We start from the raw sequence: 15915 nt of genomic DNA, 5'->3' as shown, positions 1-15915 counted from the left end.
ATGAAAATCACCCACCTTTAGAGTTTGACAGCAAGAATCGTGATGTATCTAATCCAATTGAGCTTTAAATTAAGAAAATTATGTTTATTTTTATTTCTAAAATTTATATTTTGTTGAACATTTGGACTATTTTATAAGGAATAAAGAAATCATCACAAATACGGCTTTCGTGGTTCGAATGAGTCTATTTCTCTTTTTAATAAATGGAAAGATGTTGCTCTTTTTCTTTTATAAGAAGATTTACACACGTAATTCTTGTCAACTTATGTAGAATATGATATGAATTTTTTTGGGTTTGGCTTTCTGGACACCCAAAAAATTATACCATACATGATTTTTATTTGACATCGAAGCAAAATCAAAATAATTTATTAGTAAATAAATATCTGATTAAAGTTCACATGGAAACATATTTACATATATGCTAAATTCAAACCAAACTAGTAATAAACGAAAACCAAGCCAAACATAATTCTTGCTTTCTCCACCAGAAACTAGAAAAGGAAAGGAAACAAATAGAGGTGAAGATCTTCAATCTCTTCTGGTATATATATCCGTGAGCTCTCTCTCTGCTTCAAACCCAGCATCAGTCATCAGCCATGGAAGAAACCCAGGTAACTCCCCACATAGCCATTATACCAACTCCAGGAATGGGTCACCTCATCCCTCTAACCATTTTTGCCAAAAGACTTCTTGCCCATCACAATTTCACAATCACATTCATCATCCCTAACGATGGATCTCCACCCAAAGCTCAAAATGCAGTTCTTGATGCCCTTCCTAAGACCATAACCTCTATCTCTCTTCCTCCAGTTAACTTTGATGATCTCCCCAGTGATGTCAAGATCGAAACTCGAATCTGTCTCACAATGTCTCGTTCCATCTCTTCAATTCGTAAAGCTTTGCATGTCTTAACTTCTACAACTCGTCTTGTTGCCATAGTTGTTGATCTCTTTGGTACAGAAGCATTTTATCTTGCTAAGGAATTCAAGGTTCCATCTTACATGTTCTTCCCATCAACAACTGCTTTTTTTAGTTTCTTTCTCCATTTGCCGAAGCTCGATGAGATGTATTCTTGCGAGTATAAGGACTTGCCTGAACCGGTTAGGCTGCCTGGTTGTGTTCCACTGCATGGAAGAGATCTTCCTGATCCAGCACAGGAGAGGAAAAATGAGGCCTACAAGTGGCTTCTTAGATGTTCCAAAGGTTACAGATTAGCTGATGGTGTTCTATTGAATAGTTTCATGGGTTTGGAAGGAGGTGCTATTAAAGCTCTCAAGGAAGGAAGAGTGCCTGATGCGCCGCCGATTTACCCTATTGGACCGATCATACAAACCAATTCATCAGAAGTGATGGATGCCAACGGGTGCTTGAGATGGTTGGATGATCAACCAAGAAGCTCAGTTCTATTTGTGTCATTTGGGACTGGTGGAGCTCTCTCCTTGGAACAAATCAAGGAATTGGCTTTAGGGTTGGAGTCAAGTGGGCATAGGTTCTTGTGGGTTGTCAAGAGTCCAACTAGAGGAGCAGCTGATGCTACCTTTTTCACTGTGCAAAGCATGGAGGACCCATTTTCCTTCTTGCCTGAGGGCTTCTTGGAGAGGACCAAAGAGAGGAGCTTAGTAGTGCCTTCATGGGCTCCTCAGATTCAAGTTCTTAGCCATGATTCTACAGGAGGATTCTTGAGTCATTGTGGATGGAACTCAGTCCTAGAAAGTGTAGCACATGGTGTGCCCTTGATTGCTTGGCCTCTTTATGCAGAGCAAAAGATGAATGCAGTGATGTTGGTGGAGGATATAAAGGTGGCATTAAGGCCTAAAGCAGATGATAAAGGATTAATAGGAAGAGAAGAGATAGCAAAAGTGGTGAAGAGCTTAATGGAGAGTGAAGAAGGAAGGAGAATTCAAAGCAAGATGAGAGAACTTAAGAATGAAGCAACCAAGGTGCTGAGCAATGATGGGTCTTCCACGGAAGCACTCTCTGAGGTTGCCAAAATATGGAAGAACAACAAAACCATTGAAGATAAAATCTGAAAAAAAGAAGAAGATTAGAATCACCTGCAGCGATCTGAGCGTCAGCCATCTGTATCAGCTTTGAAAAGTAAGTATTAATTGAGAAGCATTTCGACTATTGTAGGATCAAAAAAAAATTTCACACGACATATTCAGCTTTACTGGCTGATAGATGGCCAACGTCTTTGCAGCTGCAAATAATTTCATTCCGTGAAAAAAAAAAACTATCGAGGAACTTAGTTTTTCCACTTTATACATGATCGCATGAAACACCCATTAACGGCAGAAATCTTATCTCAATTGATGTTTTCTTATGCAGTCCAATCTTGATGCATTGATATTTTTGTTTTCCCTTCCTTTTTTTTCTTCATATAGTAAGCTATGATGACGATTTTAAAATAAAAATGTAATATTGAAGATTTTTATTTGTATAGAAGTGTGGTTTACTCTAGCATTTTCAGATACTATCTTTTTTTCTTTTAAAATAATAAAGACAAAGAGATATACTCATCTGAACATAGATGTTTTTTCCCCTTTTTAATCTAGCAAACTTTTGAATTTATGGCTTCTCCACAATGACGCGCTTAACCATTAGTGTCAATCTAACACCATTGATGCATGTAGATGTCCATATATCCTAAGGCACCCTATTGAAAAATGCAGACTATGGATTCAAATTAACTATAGTTTATACTAATCACTTAAAATATTCTTACTCATTAGAGGGCAAATATCACTTAAAATATTTTCCAATGTTAATTAGGTAATTAGCATGAAAGAAGTCAAACAGTAAAGCTAAAATATTGCTGCATCAAATTTTCAAGACAAGTCTAAAAGAAGGATAAAGGTGGGATTCCATCCTCATGAAGTCCATCCACCCTTTAAATACCTCGCCACAGGTATCAAGTATCCTAATTTTTAAAAAGTCTAAACCTCAATCCTGTATGTACAAGAAAAAGTTTCTCATTTTGGAATTGTTAAGAATTAGGGAGGTATCTTGATAGTTCGAATGCTTGCTGATCTCTCCCCCTTTATATTGTTATTGTTCAAATGGAAACCAAGTGCAGTTTTCCAAACACTACAAATCTAGAATAGGGTAACCCATGAACCTGAATATCCTGAAGTGCTGATCCTGACCTTGTTAAGCTGGTGACCTTGACTCTAGTTCACAATTCCATTTATTATCAGTTACTGAAATAACCCATGAGTGATAAGATCAGTCCGAGCCAAGACCCCAAACCCCACAAAAGTTTGATGCAATGTTTCAAAATGGGTAAGGGAGTTAAACTTAATGCCAGGGGACCTTAAAAACTTAAACCTTTAGGAAATAACTGAACTGTCCACTAATAAGATAATTCCATGTTTATGTAAGTCAATTTCTATTATAAAAAACATTTCACTCATTCATTTTAATGTGTGCAAGAGTACTTAACACACAGCTTAAAAGCTCCAAGTGGAGTGTGGGATATTTTGGGAAGGACACATTCAATATATCAACTCCGAGGACAAGGGACAGGGAACAATTGATATAGCGGCACTGCTTTATGGGTAACATGTTGATATAGATCAGGTCAATTTTTTATGAATCAGCTTATAGAGGTATAGTACAATGAGGAAGAAGTATTTGATCTACTCCTGCAACCAAAACAAAGGGATGACCATTAAATTAAGTCTCCTTTTTGGTAGAATTAACTACATAAACCCCTGCGCTCAAAGAATGGTTCCCTAACTTAGCTTTCAAATCCTCCGTAGACAGTTGGAATGGCTTGGATATTTTGGATGTTAACAAAATATGTAAGTATGCTTCGAAGTAACATAATTTTTCTTCTTTCATACTAAAAAAGAAAAGAGAGTGACAACTAAGTCAGACCCCAGGATTCCATAATAAGGATTTTTTTTAGTAGTATGCAGATCTTTTTTTTTTTTTTTAGGGGGGGGGGGGGGAGAGGGGCACTAGTTCTCTAACCATTGAAGTAAGTGAAACCTTTTATATTTGATATCCAAACTACAAAAACTAGATTTTGCAGGGTAATTTAGGCTTATCGCTTTGTGTTGTGTTGTGTTGCTTCTAAAGTCAGGTTATTGCTGGTTGCATAAAGTTAAGATCCTTTTGATAATCCACTGAAAAACAGTTTTTGGTGTTTTTGCTTTGAGAAAAAAGAAAAAAAACTCTGTTGAACACCATATAAAAAAATTATTTCATTTCAGGTGATTTTTAACCCATAAATTGAAATTTATAAACAATTATGTCTATTTCTTGAAGCAAAAATTGGGCATTGGGTGGGATTACGTGAAACAATTTGAAAGAGGGGTATTCATAGAATTTGGCGGCCTAAACATGAAAGCCCAGTTAAGATATGCTGATACTATTTTCACTTCTAAAAGCAAGTTTAATCAAACACTATAATAGTGTTTTGTCTTCTAGAAACACTCAAAATTGTTTCTAGTGTTTCTTCATGTAGAAACATTTGATGGGTTACAAATGGGTCCTTAATTTTAAATGATGTTATTTTCCGACATTAATTGCTATTGTTGATGTGTATTGCATGATACATGGAATATTTCATTATCAGAAAGCTAAGAGAAAAATAAGAAAGTTTTCAGCCATGAAGCTTGATTTATAGAAAGTATATGATAAACTAGAGTGGAGTTGTATTGAGAAACTCTTGTTAAAGATGGACTTTGCTTCAGTCCTGCGCATTTAATACGCATGATGGTTAAGTGAAGAATTTTGGGCCGTTAGATCGAAATTTCGATCTCGGCCATTCAAATTCAACAGTCGAGATTAAATTTTGACTGAGATTTTGGATATGATGGTCCGGAATCTCGCTTGACGTACGGTATGCGCATGACCCAAGCAAAATTAGTTAAAATGGGTTTCCACAATCGTGCTTTTTGGTTTTTCGTGCAAGGTGCAAAGGGTTTACCATCGACCATGTTCTAATAAATGGTGCTCCTCTAGGTCTGAGTCTCTCGTAGTAGGGTTTTCAAGAAGGATTGGGGAGCTGTCAAGCGAATCCTTCACTATCTTCGGGGTATTTCTACCCAAGGTATATATTTTTCCTCGACTTCTTCTATGACTATGGCCGGATATTCTGATGCAGAGTGAGCGGGTTGTTCTGATGATCGCCGCTCTACGACTAGTTTTTGTGTTTTTCTTAGCCATCATCTTGTTTCATGGGGATCTACAAGCAATGTACTGTTTCTCGCTCTTCTACGTATTGAAGCTGAGTATCGTGCTATTACTGCTGAAAATGATTTGGTTTCACTCTCTATTTCAGGAGATTGATATATTTCTTCCTACGGCCCCCATTATTTGGTGTGGTAATATTGGGGCTACCTACAGCCTGCAAACCCCATTTTCCGTGCTCGTATGAAACATTTTGAGATTGACTTTTATTTTGTTCGGGATCTTGTAGCCACACGACAATTTTTTGTTCGCTGTGTTTCTTCCGTTGATCAATTGGTAGACTTACTTACCAAGGGTTTATCTCATCCACGTTTTTTATCAATTCGGGACAATTTTACAATCATGGATCCGTTGTGCTTGAGGGGGCATGTTAAGGATACATTGTCAGCATACAGTTAGTATATAGTTTGTTGTAGTTAGTTTTACACATTAGCTATACAGTTAGTTCTTTACATTCTGTAATCTTCTGTAAATACCTTCTGTAAATACCTTCTATACTCTACTTCTTATTCTTTGAAATACATATTACATTCCTCTCTACAATAAGTCTTAGGTATTCAGGGTTCCCTCACAGGTTAGGGAACGATTACAACAACTGGAGCCTTATCACATTCCATCTGAGTTCTCAAAATTCAAAATTTTGAACTAGGGTTCATCCATATCACAGTCAAAATATCAAGAGATACTATATTATTCCGTCTGAGTTTTAACCATCTCTCTATTCTCCACTCCGTTTTGCTTTGACAGATCATTATGCTTCAGATTTTTTAAGTTACAATTATTGTCATAACGCATAAGAGATGAAAAAATTGAATTTGAGAAATAAAGAAAGTAATAAATGTAATTATTTCAGGCATTAAGACCCTTCTAATATTAATTTGATCTTATCTCTTTTCTCTATATTTATTATAGTCATGTAAGCCAGTATGAATATTACCCTTGCCCTCACCAACTACCAAGTGCTAAAGCTAAGAAAAACTTATAACCCTAATATTAACGATGAGATTTTGGAGATGATGCCATTGACGAACGGTTTGGATCTAAGAAGATGTTATCTGGGCTCCTATAAAGCTTGCTCAACGCAAAAACACAGAGACACAGAGACACAGAGACAGAGACGCACATATGGAGTCGAGAGAGAGAGAGATGGAGTTGAGATTTAGCGTTTTCGTTCCATCTGGAAACGTTGGATTTAGAGCACTTGGGATTGAGAATAATGTCTTTCTAGCTCTGCTAGAAGAGGAAATGAAGAATACAAACCACTTTGACATCAGGTTCTGAGTGGAAGATTATTGTTCTAATGGTGTATGTATCAGTTTGGCGACAGTTGTGAATTATTTCAAGTAGTAATTATTTTTTCAAACCTTTTCGATTGTCTTTATTGGTTGGTGTTTCAGGACAAACGGACGGAGGTTTTCATTGCACTGGAGTTTGGGTTACTTCAACTGGTAAGTAACGAATTTGTTTAGCTTATTCTTGCTATTGTGGTTCTTCCCTTATTAACAATCTTTCGTTGAATTGCAGATTGACTTCATTCTTCTCAGGAGAGGTTGTTGTAGCTGTGTGAATGTAAATTCTCCATGAAGGATCGGAGAAGAAAAAATGTCGAGCGTGAAAAAGAACTAAAACAAATCAGGACAGAACCTTTTCGTTTGTTAGTTGTCCATTTTCTGTGAATGTGTGGAAGGTAGTGCTGGGCTGGTTTGGTCTTTCATGGGTGTCTGTTAGATCGGTGGAGGAGAGGATTGGTGGTGGAGGAAGGTCTTTATTGTAATTTTTCATCAAATCAGGACAGAACAAGTCTGGATTTTAGATTGTTCCATGTTAATGGAGATTTGAATCAGATCAATGTATTATGTCCTTTATTTTTATTTTTTTTAATGGAAAGATCAATGTATTATATCCTAATGCTACATACTGTTTCCCTAAATTTTTTTTTTTGTTTGGGGGTAAGTCTTCCCTCGAACTACTTCCATCAATATTGTGATTACAGTCTCACCCAAAAAATATTATGATTACAACAAATAAAAATATAAAGTATAGCCAACGTAGGGTTTGTAGAGTGGTAAAAAATCACTACAAAGTTGTGGGTTCAACCTTTGCGAACGGCATATATAATACCCTCATCCCGTTCCCTATATATAGAAATATCCTGCTTTAAAAATAATTAATAAGTAGTAATGCTTTCATTTTGGTGTTTTGATGGCACCCAATGTAAGTAAAACTTGAAATATATTAGAGAATTGAAGCTCAAATTGAATTTTAACGGTTTCGTTCGGTTGGATTTTGAGATGGCATGTTTTGAGATGCTTGTTCAAGAGTGAGGGACACCTTTCAGGTTTATTTCATAGTCTGCTTGAATTTTATTGAAGAGGTGGTGGAAATAATGTGTGGCCTAAAGCGGACAAAGAGCTAAGAGTAGATAAACTTCGGGTGGTGGCTGACTCTGTGGTAGCAGTATTGGCTCCAACAACAAATTAAGGATTCCTTGAAATGTCTTACAGAGGTGGTGGAATATTAAGGAATATCTAGATGGGGTTGAGTGGAAGATGTCACATTATTTTTGCGAGGCAAACCTAGTGGTTTATTGGTTGGCAAAGTCAACTATAAACTCTAAGTCAACTGTGTCACAAATTGCTCAGAGACGATTAGGATGAAAGTCATGAAACCATAAGGAGATGCAGTAAGATTGCCTAGATTGAAGATGGAGTGACTAAGGTTTCCTGGATTTAATAGAGGATGTCCTCTATGCAGGGGAAGGTTCTAGGGTCCCCCCAGCACTTTGATGCCCTATTTATCTAATTTTAATACATCGGCCGTTAGAGAAGGAAAAAGAAAGAAAAACAAAGAAACACATAAGAAGAGTTATTCTAAGTTTCCACCCATATTTTTGGGATACTTTTATGTGAATCAATTTTGTAACCCTACAGCTATAGTGATACAATGTCAATGGAGTTGTTCTACAAATATCTCTCGTGGAGTTATTGGTGTTGCACTTTTCTTTTGGTACGGTTGAGTTACAATAAAATACATCTTGTTTATCTTTACAAAATGGGAGGAATTGCTAATTATTTCAATGCCAAAAATTTTTACCACATTCAATAAGATTTTTGATGGCTTCTCTTGCATTACTAGAAGTTTTCTGAGCTTTCCGAGGCTCGGGCTTTACAACAGTGTCCACCTCTTAGGACCATGGGTGAGAATCGATCTGAATGCTTAAAATTTTTCTTTCAAGTTATGTGATTTTCTTCCTCCAGTCGAAGACATTGCCAAAGTTGGGAGTGGGTGATACTTAGCTTTTTCATTGCATGTATTAATTAGGATTTGTCAGGTTTTCTTTCCATCTGTGAATTCTTTTCTTCAGTCCCTTCGATTCAAATAACCATTCAGCAAAAAGAAAATTAATACGTTGACAGTAGGTGTTGAGGTGGGGCATTATAAGATTAGAAGATCATGGGTATCCTGGCTAGAACTAAGAACTTGTCCCATTAGAGAATGTTTTAAGGATTTATGATCAGGATTAGGGTTTTGATTTTGGAAAACTATTTTACTTTGCATATCATAAGTCATGTAGTTTTTCATTAATCATGTTTTTCATTCGTTATATAAATGAAAAAAAAATAAAATTCAAGAGACATTAGGGCAAAAAGTAAACGTATTAGTAATGTTTTCAACCATTAAACCCTCAATAACATTAATTAAAATTTTAAATCCTTTATTTTAAAAAGTAAGGCTGCCAAAAAATTGTAGCCCTAATGTGAACGATGAGATTCTCTACATGCTGCCAGTACCAACAGACGGTTTTGATGAATGCAGACGTTCCAAGGGACGCTGGAAGACGAGCTATTCAGGTCAAGGTTCATCAGGAGATGTTGGGTTTAGAGTACTTGAGATTGGAAATAAGGTAAAATGGTGCATGTATTCAACTTATTAAAATTTCTTATTTTTCTTTTCCAGAATTTTTTTTTCTTGAGTTCGTCAAGTTGGAATGGCAATGGTGTTTGTTTTTGCTAGGTTATCGCTTCGAGTCCTATGGTCTAGGGTTTGCAAGAGGCATCAAAGAAATACCTTATAGACCTGCAACGCATGCCAAACAAATGATGATCATGTTTAAGGACCTTAGCTACTGATCCATGGTTCTGGGTTTTTTCCATAAGAACTACATATTGTATGAGAAACCAGTTCTCACATCAGCCTAAGTCCACAGCACAACGGGTAGATTTTCCTTCCCTTCAAAAGAGTGCTATTCAGTTCTTTGAATTGGAGACCACATTTTTTATGGTATACTGTAGAACTAAGAGAGATTTCGACCCTTACTATGTGAATGTTCTCCTGCATAATTTGTGCAATCAGACAAACCTAGCAGCAGATTTTGCAACAACAAGAAGAAAGGGAAAATGAACATTCTGGCTATTTTAGTCCCTCACTACGTAAATAATAATACAGGATCAGGGCTTTTATCTTCCAATTTTGTAGGGTGTCTTTGATACATTTATCACCAATGCTCACACCTCTAAAATTCATTTTGTCTCGTGATTGCACGAAGTGATCTTGACCCTTTTGATTAACTTCTGCTTAACTGAAAAATAAATGGACTTCTTGACACTAGCAACTAGTAATTCTGCCCCTAGTAATAGAAAAAGAAATAAATGAAAAATTAGAATCAATCCATTACACATTTTAAGAAAAATTGTAAAATTAAATGATTAGAAGATGAAAATGGACAAGTACATAGTTTTGAAATTATAAACTTAAATGATGAGAATGAGGAAATGTACCTAGTTTGACCTAGGTACATGGTACATATAATGCAAATCAAAATTTATTGGATGAATTAACAAGTAAAAATAATGCAGAAATTCAAAATAAACACCATTTAAGATAATCATAGTCATTCAACTCGCAATATTAGTTGCACCAATACAACTAGACCTCATAGAACCTTTCAGAGTAACATGGTGCAAACACAGTGCAAGAACAAAAGAAAATCTAAAATAATTTCAAAACCAAAATCTTGGTCTTTTAATTCATACCATCTAAGTTCCTCCATCACCGGTCCACTCTTTCTCTGTGTTCCACTTGCACCATCATTTTTTGATTTCACCGTTCTTTTAGAAAGACCAGATTTCTTTCTAAGTGAGCCCTTTTCATGCTGATGGATAACCCCATTGTAATCTTCCACCATTAATGCAATATAATAACAGAAAAGAATGAAAGAGTATATTAACGTTCATTCATACCACAATGAAAAAATAAATAAAAATCTATCAAAGCAACTTTTATCTTTCATCTAACAATTTTATGTATCAAAGTTTTAGAAATTTCCACATTTGTCTTTTATTTTATTTTTTATTTTATTTTGTATATTTCTATATCGATCTCTTTACCTGAATGATCTCTGTAGTCACTTTCTTTCGCTCAATTTAGTAGAAAATATTATTACAAGTTAGAACTAAACTTGTTTTTATCTCTAATTGATTTCCTCCAATTTCTCAAACATTGATTTTGAGTTTTATCATGATATTCATTTTTCCTTTTAATTCTTGCTTCACCTTAAGAGAAAATACAAAAATTAGTGAGATAGATAACTTACAATTTGGGTGATGAGTTGTTATAAATGAACATCACGCTAATAATGTTTGTTGGTTTCATGTATCAATAATCATGGCAGATGCATTAACACAGAGAAAAGCATAATTTTCATTATTACTTGACAACACTTGATTTACATTCATTTTTTTCAATTATCACTGCTACCTTATGCATCCAATGAAACTGAAAAATCATACCATCTCAACCTCTAAATAGCTTCAAGACACTAATGATAAAGGAATCGAATAGGATTTTTACCTTCATAAGTGAGATTTTTTTTGGTTATGGTCTCATGGACCTACTTTAATTTCTTGCTTGGGATCCAATCAAAGACCCAATTGTTGGTATCTTAGGGTTTAGAAAATTATTTCGGTTCAGTCTAGTTACACTATATACGGGGTTTACAAGCGATACTGGGTTTCAACCAAAACAAAGATTTGAAGTTCAATTCTATTTTGAATGGTGCTTTAATTATATTAGAGTCCCTTGGTTAAACCATCAAACAAACCATCTAAATACGTGGTCCAATCATCAGTAATCATTTAATAATCGTAGGTATAGAACGTTCCAACACAGAGTTAAATCAATAATATATATATTAAGATGTTGGGCATTGCACTACAAAACTAGGAGGCCGGTCCATAAACACCAACTCAGTGAGATCGCCACGTAAGAAGGCATTGGACATGTCAAGATGCCGAATAGGCCAATCATGAGTGATAACCAAGAAAGTGCAACATGTATTATACCTAGCTTAATAATTGGATTAGAAACTCTCACTAAAGTTGTAGCCAAGTCACTGATGAAACCCCTTAGCGACTAGGCTCACTTTATATCATTCAACAGTCCCATTGTGTTTTTGTTTAATATGAAAATCCTACTTACAACCAATAAGGTTTTGAGTGGAGGTGCGAGGCACCAAAACCCAAGTCCCATTAGCAACCAAAACATTTAACTCATCATGCATGGCAGCTTGCCAATGAGAATTTATGTTAGCCTAAGAGGACGAAGGAACCTCACTATTAACAACTAGGCTAAAGGCAACCAAGTTAAAACGAGTTACAGTCTTCAAAGAACCCGTAGCAAACTGAGTCACCATGGGAATTTTATCCGATCCATTTCCCTCTGGATGAATGACACATGTTTATCAGTTACATCCAAAAGTTCAGATTAAATTAAAATAAAAAATTATATGGTAAATATCACTTACCTCCCCTCTTACTTAGCAAATATATCATGTTAAATTTTTTTCTAAAACCCCAAACTACCCTTGGCTGAAATTAGTTTTTTAGTTTAAACCTAAATTACCGTAATCATCCTAACAATTAAAATACTAAATTACCCTCAATTAAAATAATTGTTAAAAACCAAAATAGCAAAGTTAAAACCCAAATTATCTATAAGTATTAAAACTCCAATGTACCATTTTTTGAAATTTTTTTTATCAAACAACTAAAAAAACACGTACTACTTGATATCAAAATACAATTTAATTTGATACATCTTGGTTGAAGAAGATGAAGCGTCGATTCTCTCTCTTCTTTATTTTTTTTAACATTTAAATTAAAGAATCGAAGTTAATTAAGAGTGTTTTGGGTCTTAAAAATGACATCAATTGAAGGTGATTTAGGGTTTACATTAAAAATATGATTTCAGCCAAGAGTAGTTTGAGATTTTAGGGAGATATTTAACAGTAAAAGTTAAACTTGACCAAGAAAGTTAATAGAGAGGAGGCGTTTGATATATTTGCTAGATAAAAAGGGAGATAAGTGACATCATCCAACTAAGAGAGGTCTAAGTGCTATTTGTTCAACTAAGAGGGGAGGTAAGTGATATTTAACCATTCTATTAACCGTGCCCTTCAAAGAAGCTGGCTATTTTTATGTATCTCCACAAACAATCACACCTTATATGCACCCCTTGAAATGAGGTTCAAAATATAAAATAACCTAAATTAAATTATAAAATCAACAAAACAATCCATTCCCGCAAAATGACTATATTACCCTTATAAGGGTAATATATCCATTTTACCCCCTTAGTTAAGTTGTATTTCATTCCATAACCCAAAATCCCTTTTGCCCATGACTGTCTGAGCTCACTTTGTATGCTACACCAGCCTCCATCTGATCTGTAGAAGCTTTTATTCGACATACGGTTACACTTTCTTATCTAAAAATAGAAAATTTTCTTTTTCTTTTTCAAAGGACAAAATAGAAATTCCAAAAAATATCCTTCAAAATGATAGGTAGAGAACACAAAAAAAATTGATCATAAATATATTTTCATACAAGTAATCTTAAATTATGGTTACACAAAAGTTCACAAACCATTGACAAAACAAAATGAATTTAACTTCTTCCATGTTGTTGGGTTAATCAATCATCAATTTGGAGTGAACCAAATTGGTAATGAGAAACGGTGCCAACCATTGCCAGGATAATGGGGCTCAACATGTCCATCTTCTAAGTGAAAGATTCCCTTGTCACTGCCAGCTGAAGTCCCATCAGACCCGTGATGTCCTTCCAAATAATCATCTGTGAAATAAATGCAGTTCCTCTTAACCCCTGTTGTTGGATAATTGTTACAGCAAAATGAGAAAGAAGAATTACAACCTAAAAACAATGAAAACTCGTCCAAACTTCTAATCTCAACCCACAACTTGCTGCTCAATTCCAGCTTAAAAACAGTGAATTGTGTCGTTCTGTAATAAGGAAATTCACCATCATCTGCAAACTCCACTTCTCTTAAAACCTGTAATAACTCATCAGAACATTCAACCAAATACCTCTTTCCATATCGTTTCTCCATAGGAGTAGTTGTGATTATTGTAGTCTTCAGATGCGCACCAATATCACAAGACACAAGAAACCCTTCATAATTTATGGCATAAAATTGTTCCTCATAGTATATGACATCAGTAAAAAATGTAAAGTTACATGGTATGGTTGTCCATGTTTCATCCCCAACTCTAGCAAATGCCAACTTTTGCCAGTCCGAATAAATGGCCACAGCCATATAACTGGAGTTAAAAAGATTAGATGATAATGTAACTTTTTCTATGAATACATTACGCATTTCTTCTGTTGTGAAACCTTGTGATAAATAACCCTCTTGATCCTGGAGTGTTGTTTGGTGTGGAAGCTTAAATTGGATTCTAGTAATTGGATTAAACATGTCGACCGATAAGGTTTTATCTACCATCACCAACCACCCTTTAGTAGCTCCAATGCAACGCTTTGCATGAGCTTCAGGTAGCTTAAATTCAAGAACCCTTTTGCTAGATAAATAGTAGAAGCTACGAACCATGCTATTGCCTTCCTTCTCTGGAAGCATCAACCATGGATCGGAAAATGTTGAATGGTGGTCCATACCCATAATAATAGATCGCCAAGATTGACAAATGGCACCAAATCGAACAAAATCTATGTAACTAAGCTTCCCCACAATAATCTTAAGGAGGTCCTCCAACATGTTAGACCAGTTAGCCTCGACGCACTTCCCATTTCTTTTAAAACCATCTGCAAGAGATAGAGCAAGGATCAAGCAATCACTTAACAAACAAATGAAGACACTTCAAATGGAGGAACGCTTGCAACAATGTAACCCAATTAGTAAGGTAGTATTTTGATGCGTAATCAATTTGATAGACTCTTAATAGTACATAGTTTAATTATAAAAAAATGTCAATAATGAACTAATAATTTAAAATTCATTTTTTCTTTGCTCTTGTCTAATCCACAAAAGATATTAAGCGTAAGCGTAAAAAAGAGTCCTTGAGTTAACGATAACGAAATTTTGAAGAGTTGCAACCATAAAACAATAATAATTCATGAAATCTCACAAGTATTTTTCTTTTCATGGGAGTGAGACAAGATAGGTATGTGAAATAAAAATAAAAAAAATGCCCCCATTGTGATTTCAACCTAAACCAATATAAAAGGCAGCCCAACTTGATTGAATCTAGATATATCAACTCGATTACACCAAGATAAAGCCATTTTGCTCGTAGTGTGCTCCTAGAATTTCCGGATTTTTACCCTTTTCCAGCAGATTCTTGCTATAACAAGTTTCCAAAAGCACTCATTTTGATTAATAATATGACATTTGAACATGTGTTTTGTAAATAAAAAAACAAAAAACAAAAACAAAATAACTTCAACATTAAGTATGAGTCAAGGGTTTTGTATGAACGTATAATACAACATTTTAGGCTTTGGCTTCAACAAAGCTATTGCCAAGTTGAAACAAAAAGATCTAAACCAAAGGGTAATATTAATGTTATTTTTGTGCTCTTCTTATAAAAAAGATATTTTAATAAAAAATTTTAGAAGTCGATCCGAAATTGCATTGATAAATAGAAAGGCAATCATAATCACTAAAATTCATAACTAAGAAAATGATAAATGATGCCATTCATAAATAATAAATATTTTCAGCAACACAAAATACAATAAAACTAGGTTGAAGTTTACCAAAATGGACTGGTTCCATTATTAGAAATACCCAAAATGACCTTCAAGCCTTTTCAATTCAGAACTTAAGCCTCTTTTTCTACAGAGAGTAAAACAAACAAAACACAATAAGAACAATAGATAGGAAAAATTAGTGGAACAAGACGTAAAAGATTTAGGGAAAACGTTCCAAAGCCAAGGATAAGACATGACAAAGTTCTAAGTTCCAACCAAAAGCAAATCCAGTGGAGAAAAGTTTAAACAAAAACAGACGTGACGATGTGAAGCTGAAGTAAATCAAAGATCCAAAATCTAAAATCTGGGGTTTTATTGTGATACAGGGATTAGGGTTCAATTGTAAACATAACAAAAACCCCATCTCTACTACCACTCGTCAAACCAGAACCCTAATTTACCCAACGGTGTATTTCAATTCACAAAACTTTCCCTTCATTACTTTACATCCTTCAAAATTGAAGGATTAGCTAACTAATTAATTCCCCACTGCATGAATTTATTCCAGCACCACCTTGATTATACCTCTATTCCAGAGGTTTGGAGCTGGAATCCAAGGATTGAATCGCCAAATAGATGATAACTAACCAGTGAGTTCAGCAAGTTTTTTTCAAAGTGCACAGAATTAAAAGAAAAACAGAATCACTAAGGA

General features: G+C 34.9%; 1 protein-coding gene and 1 pseudogene across 1 annotated transcript; one reads left to right on the top strand and one right to left on the bottom strand.

Moving 5' to 3' along the window:
* The first annotated feature begins 501 nt into the window (after positions 1-501).
* LOC149000166 (hydroquinone glucosyltransferase pseudogene) lies at positions 502-2456 on the top strand (annotated as a pseudogene).
* Positions 2457-13179: 10723 nt separating this feature from the next.
* LOC149000165 (putative F-box protein At5g55150) lies at positions 13180-15288 on the bottom strand. Its single transcript, XM_089139134.1, has 2 exons — positions 15270-15288; positions 13180-14315 (listed from the first exon to the last, which is right to left on the bottom strand). Exons 1-2 carry the CDS (start codon positions 15286-15288, stop codon positions 13180-13182), a joined length of 1155 nt encoding a protein of 384 aa, XP_088995260.1.
* Between the last annotated feature and the right edge of the window lie 627 nt (positions 15289-15915).

Source organism: Hakea prostrata, chromosome 11, assembly GCF_041222555.1.
Source record: "Hakea prostrata isolate BN-2017 chromosome 11, UWA_Hpros_2, whole genome shotgun sequence".
NCBI lineage: Eukaryota > Viridiplantae > Streptophyta > Magnoliopsida > Proteales > Proteaceae > Hakea > Hakea prostrata.
Note: the sequence above shows the minus strand (reverse complement) of the source record. Positions and strands in the feature narration are given on the sequence as shown.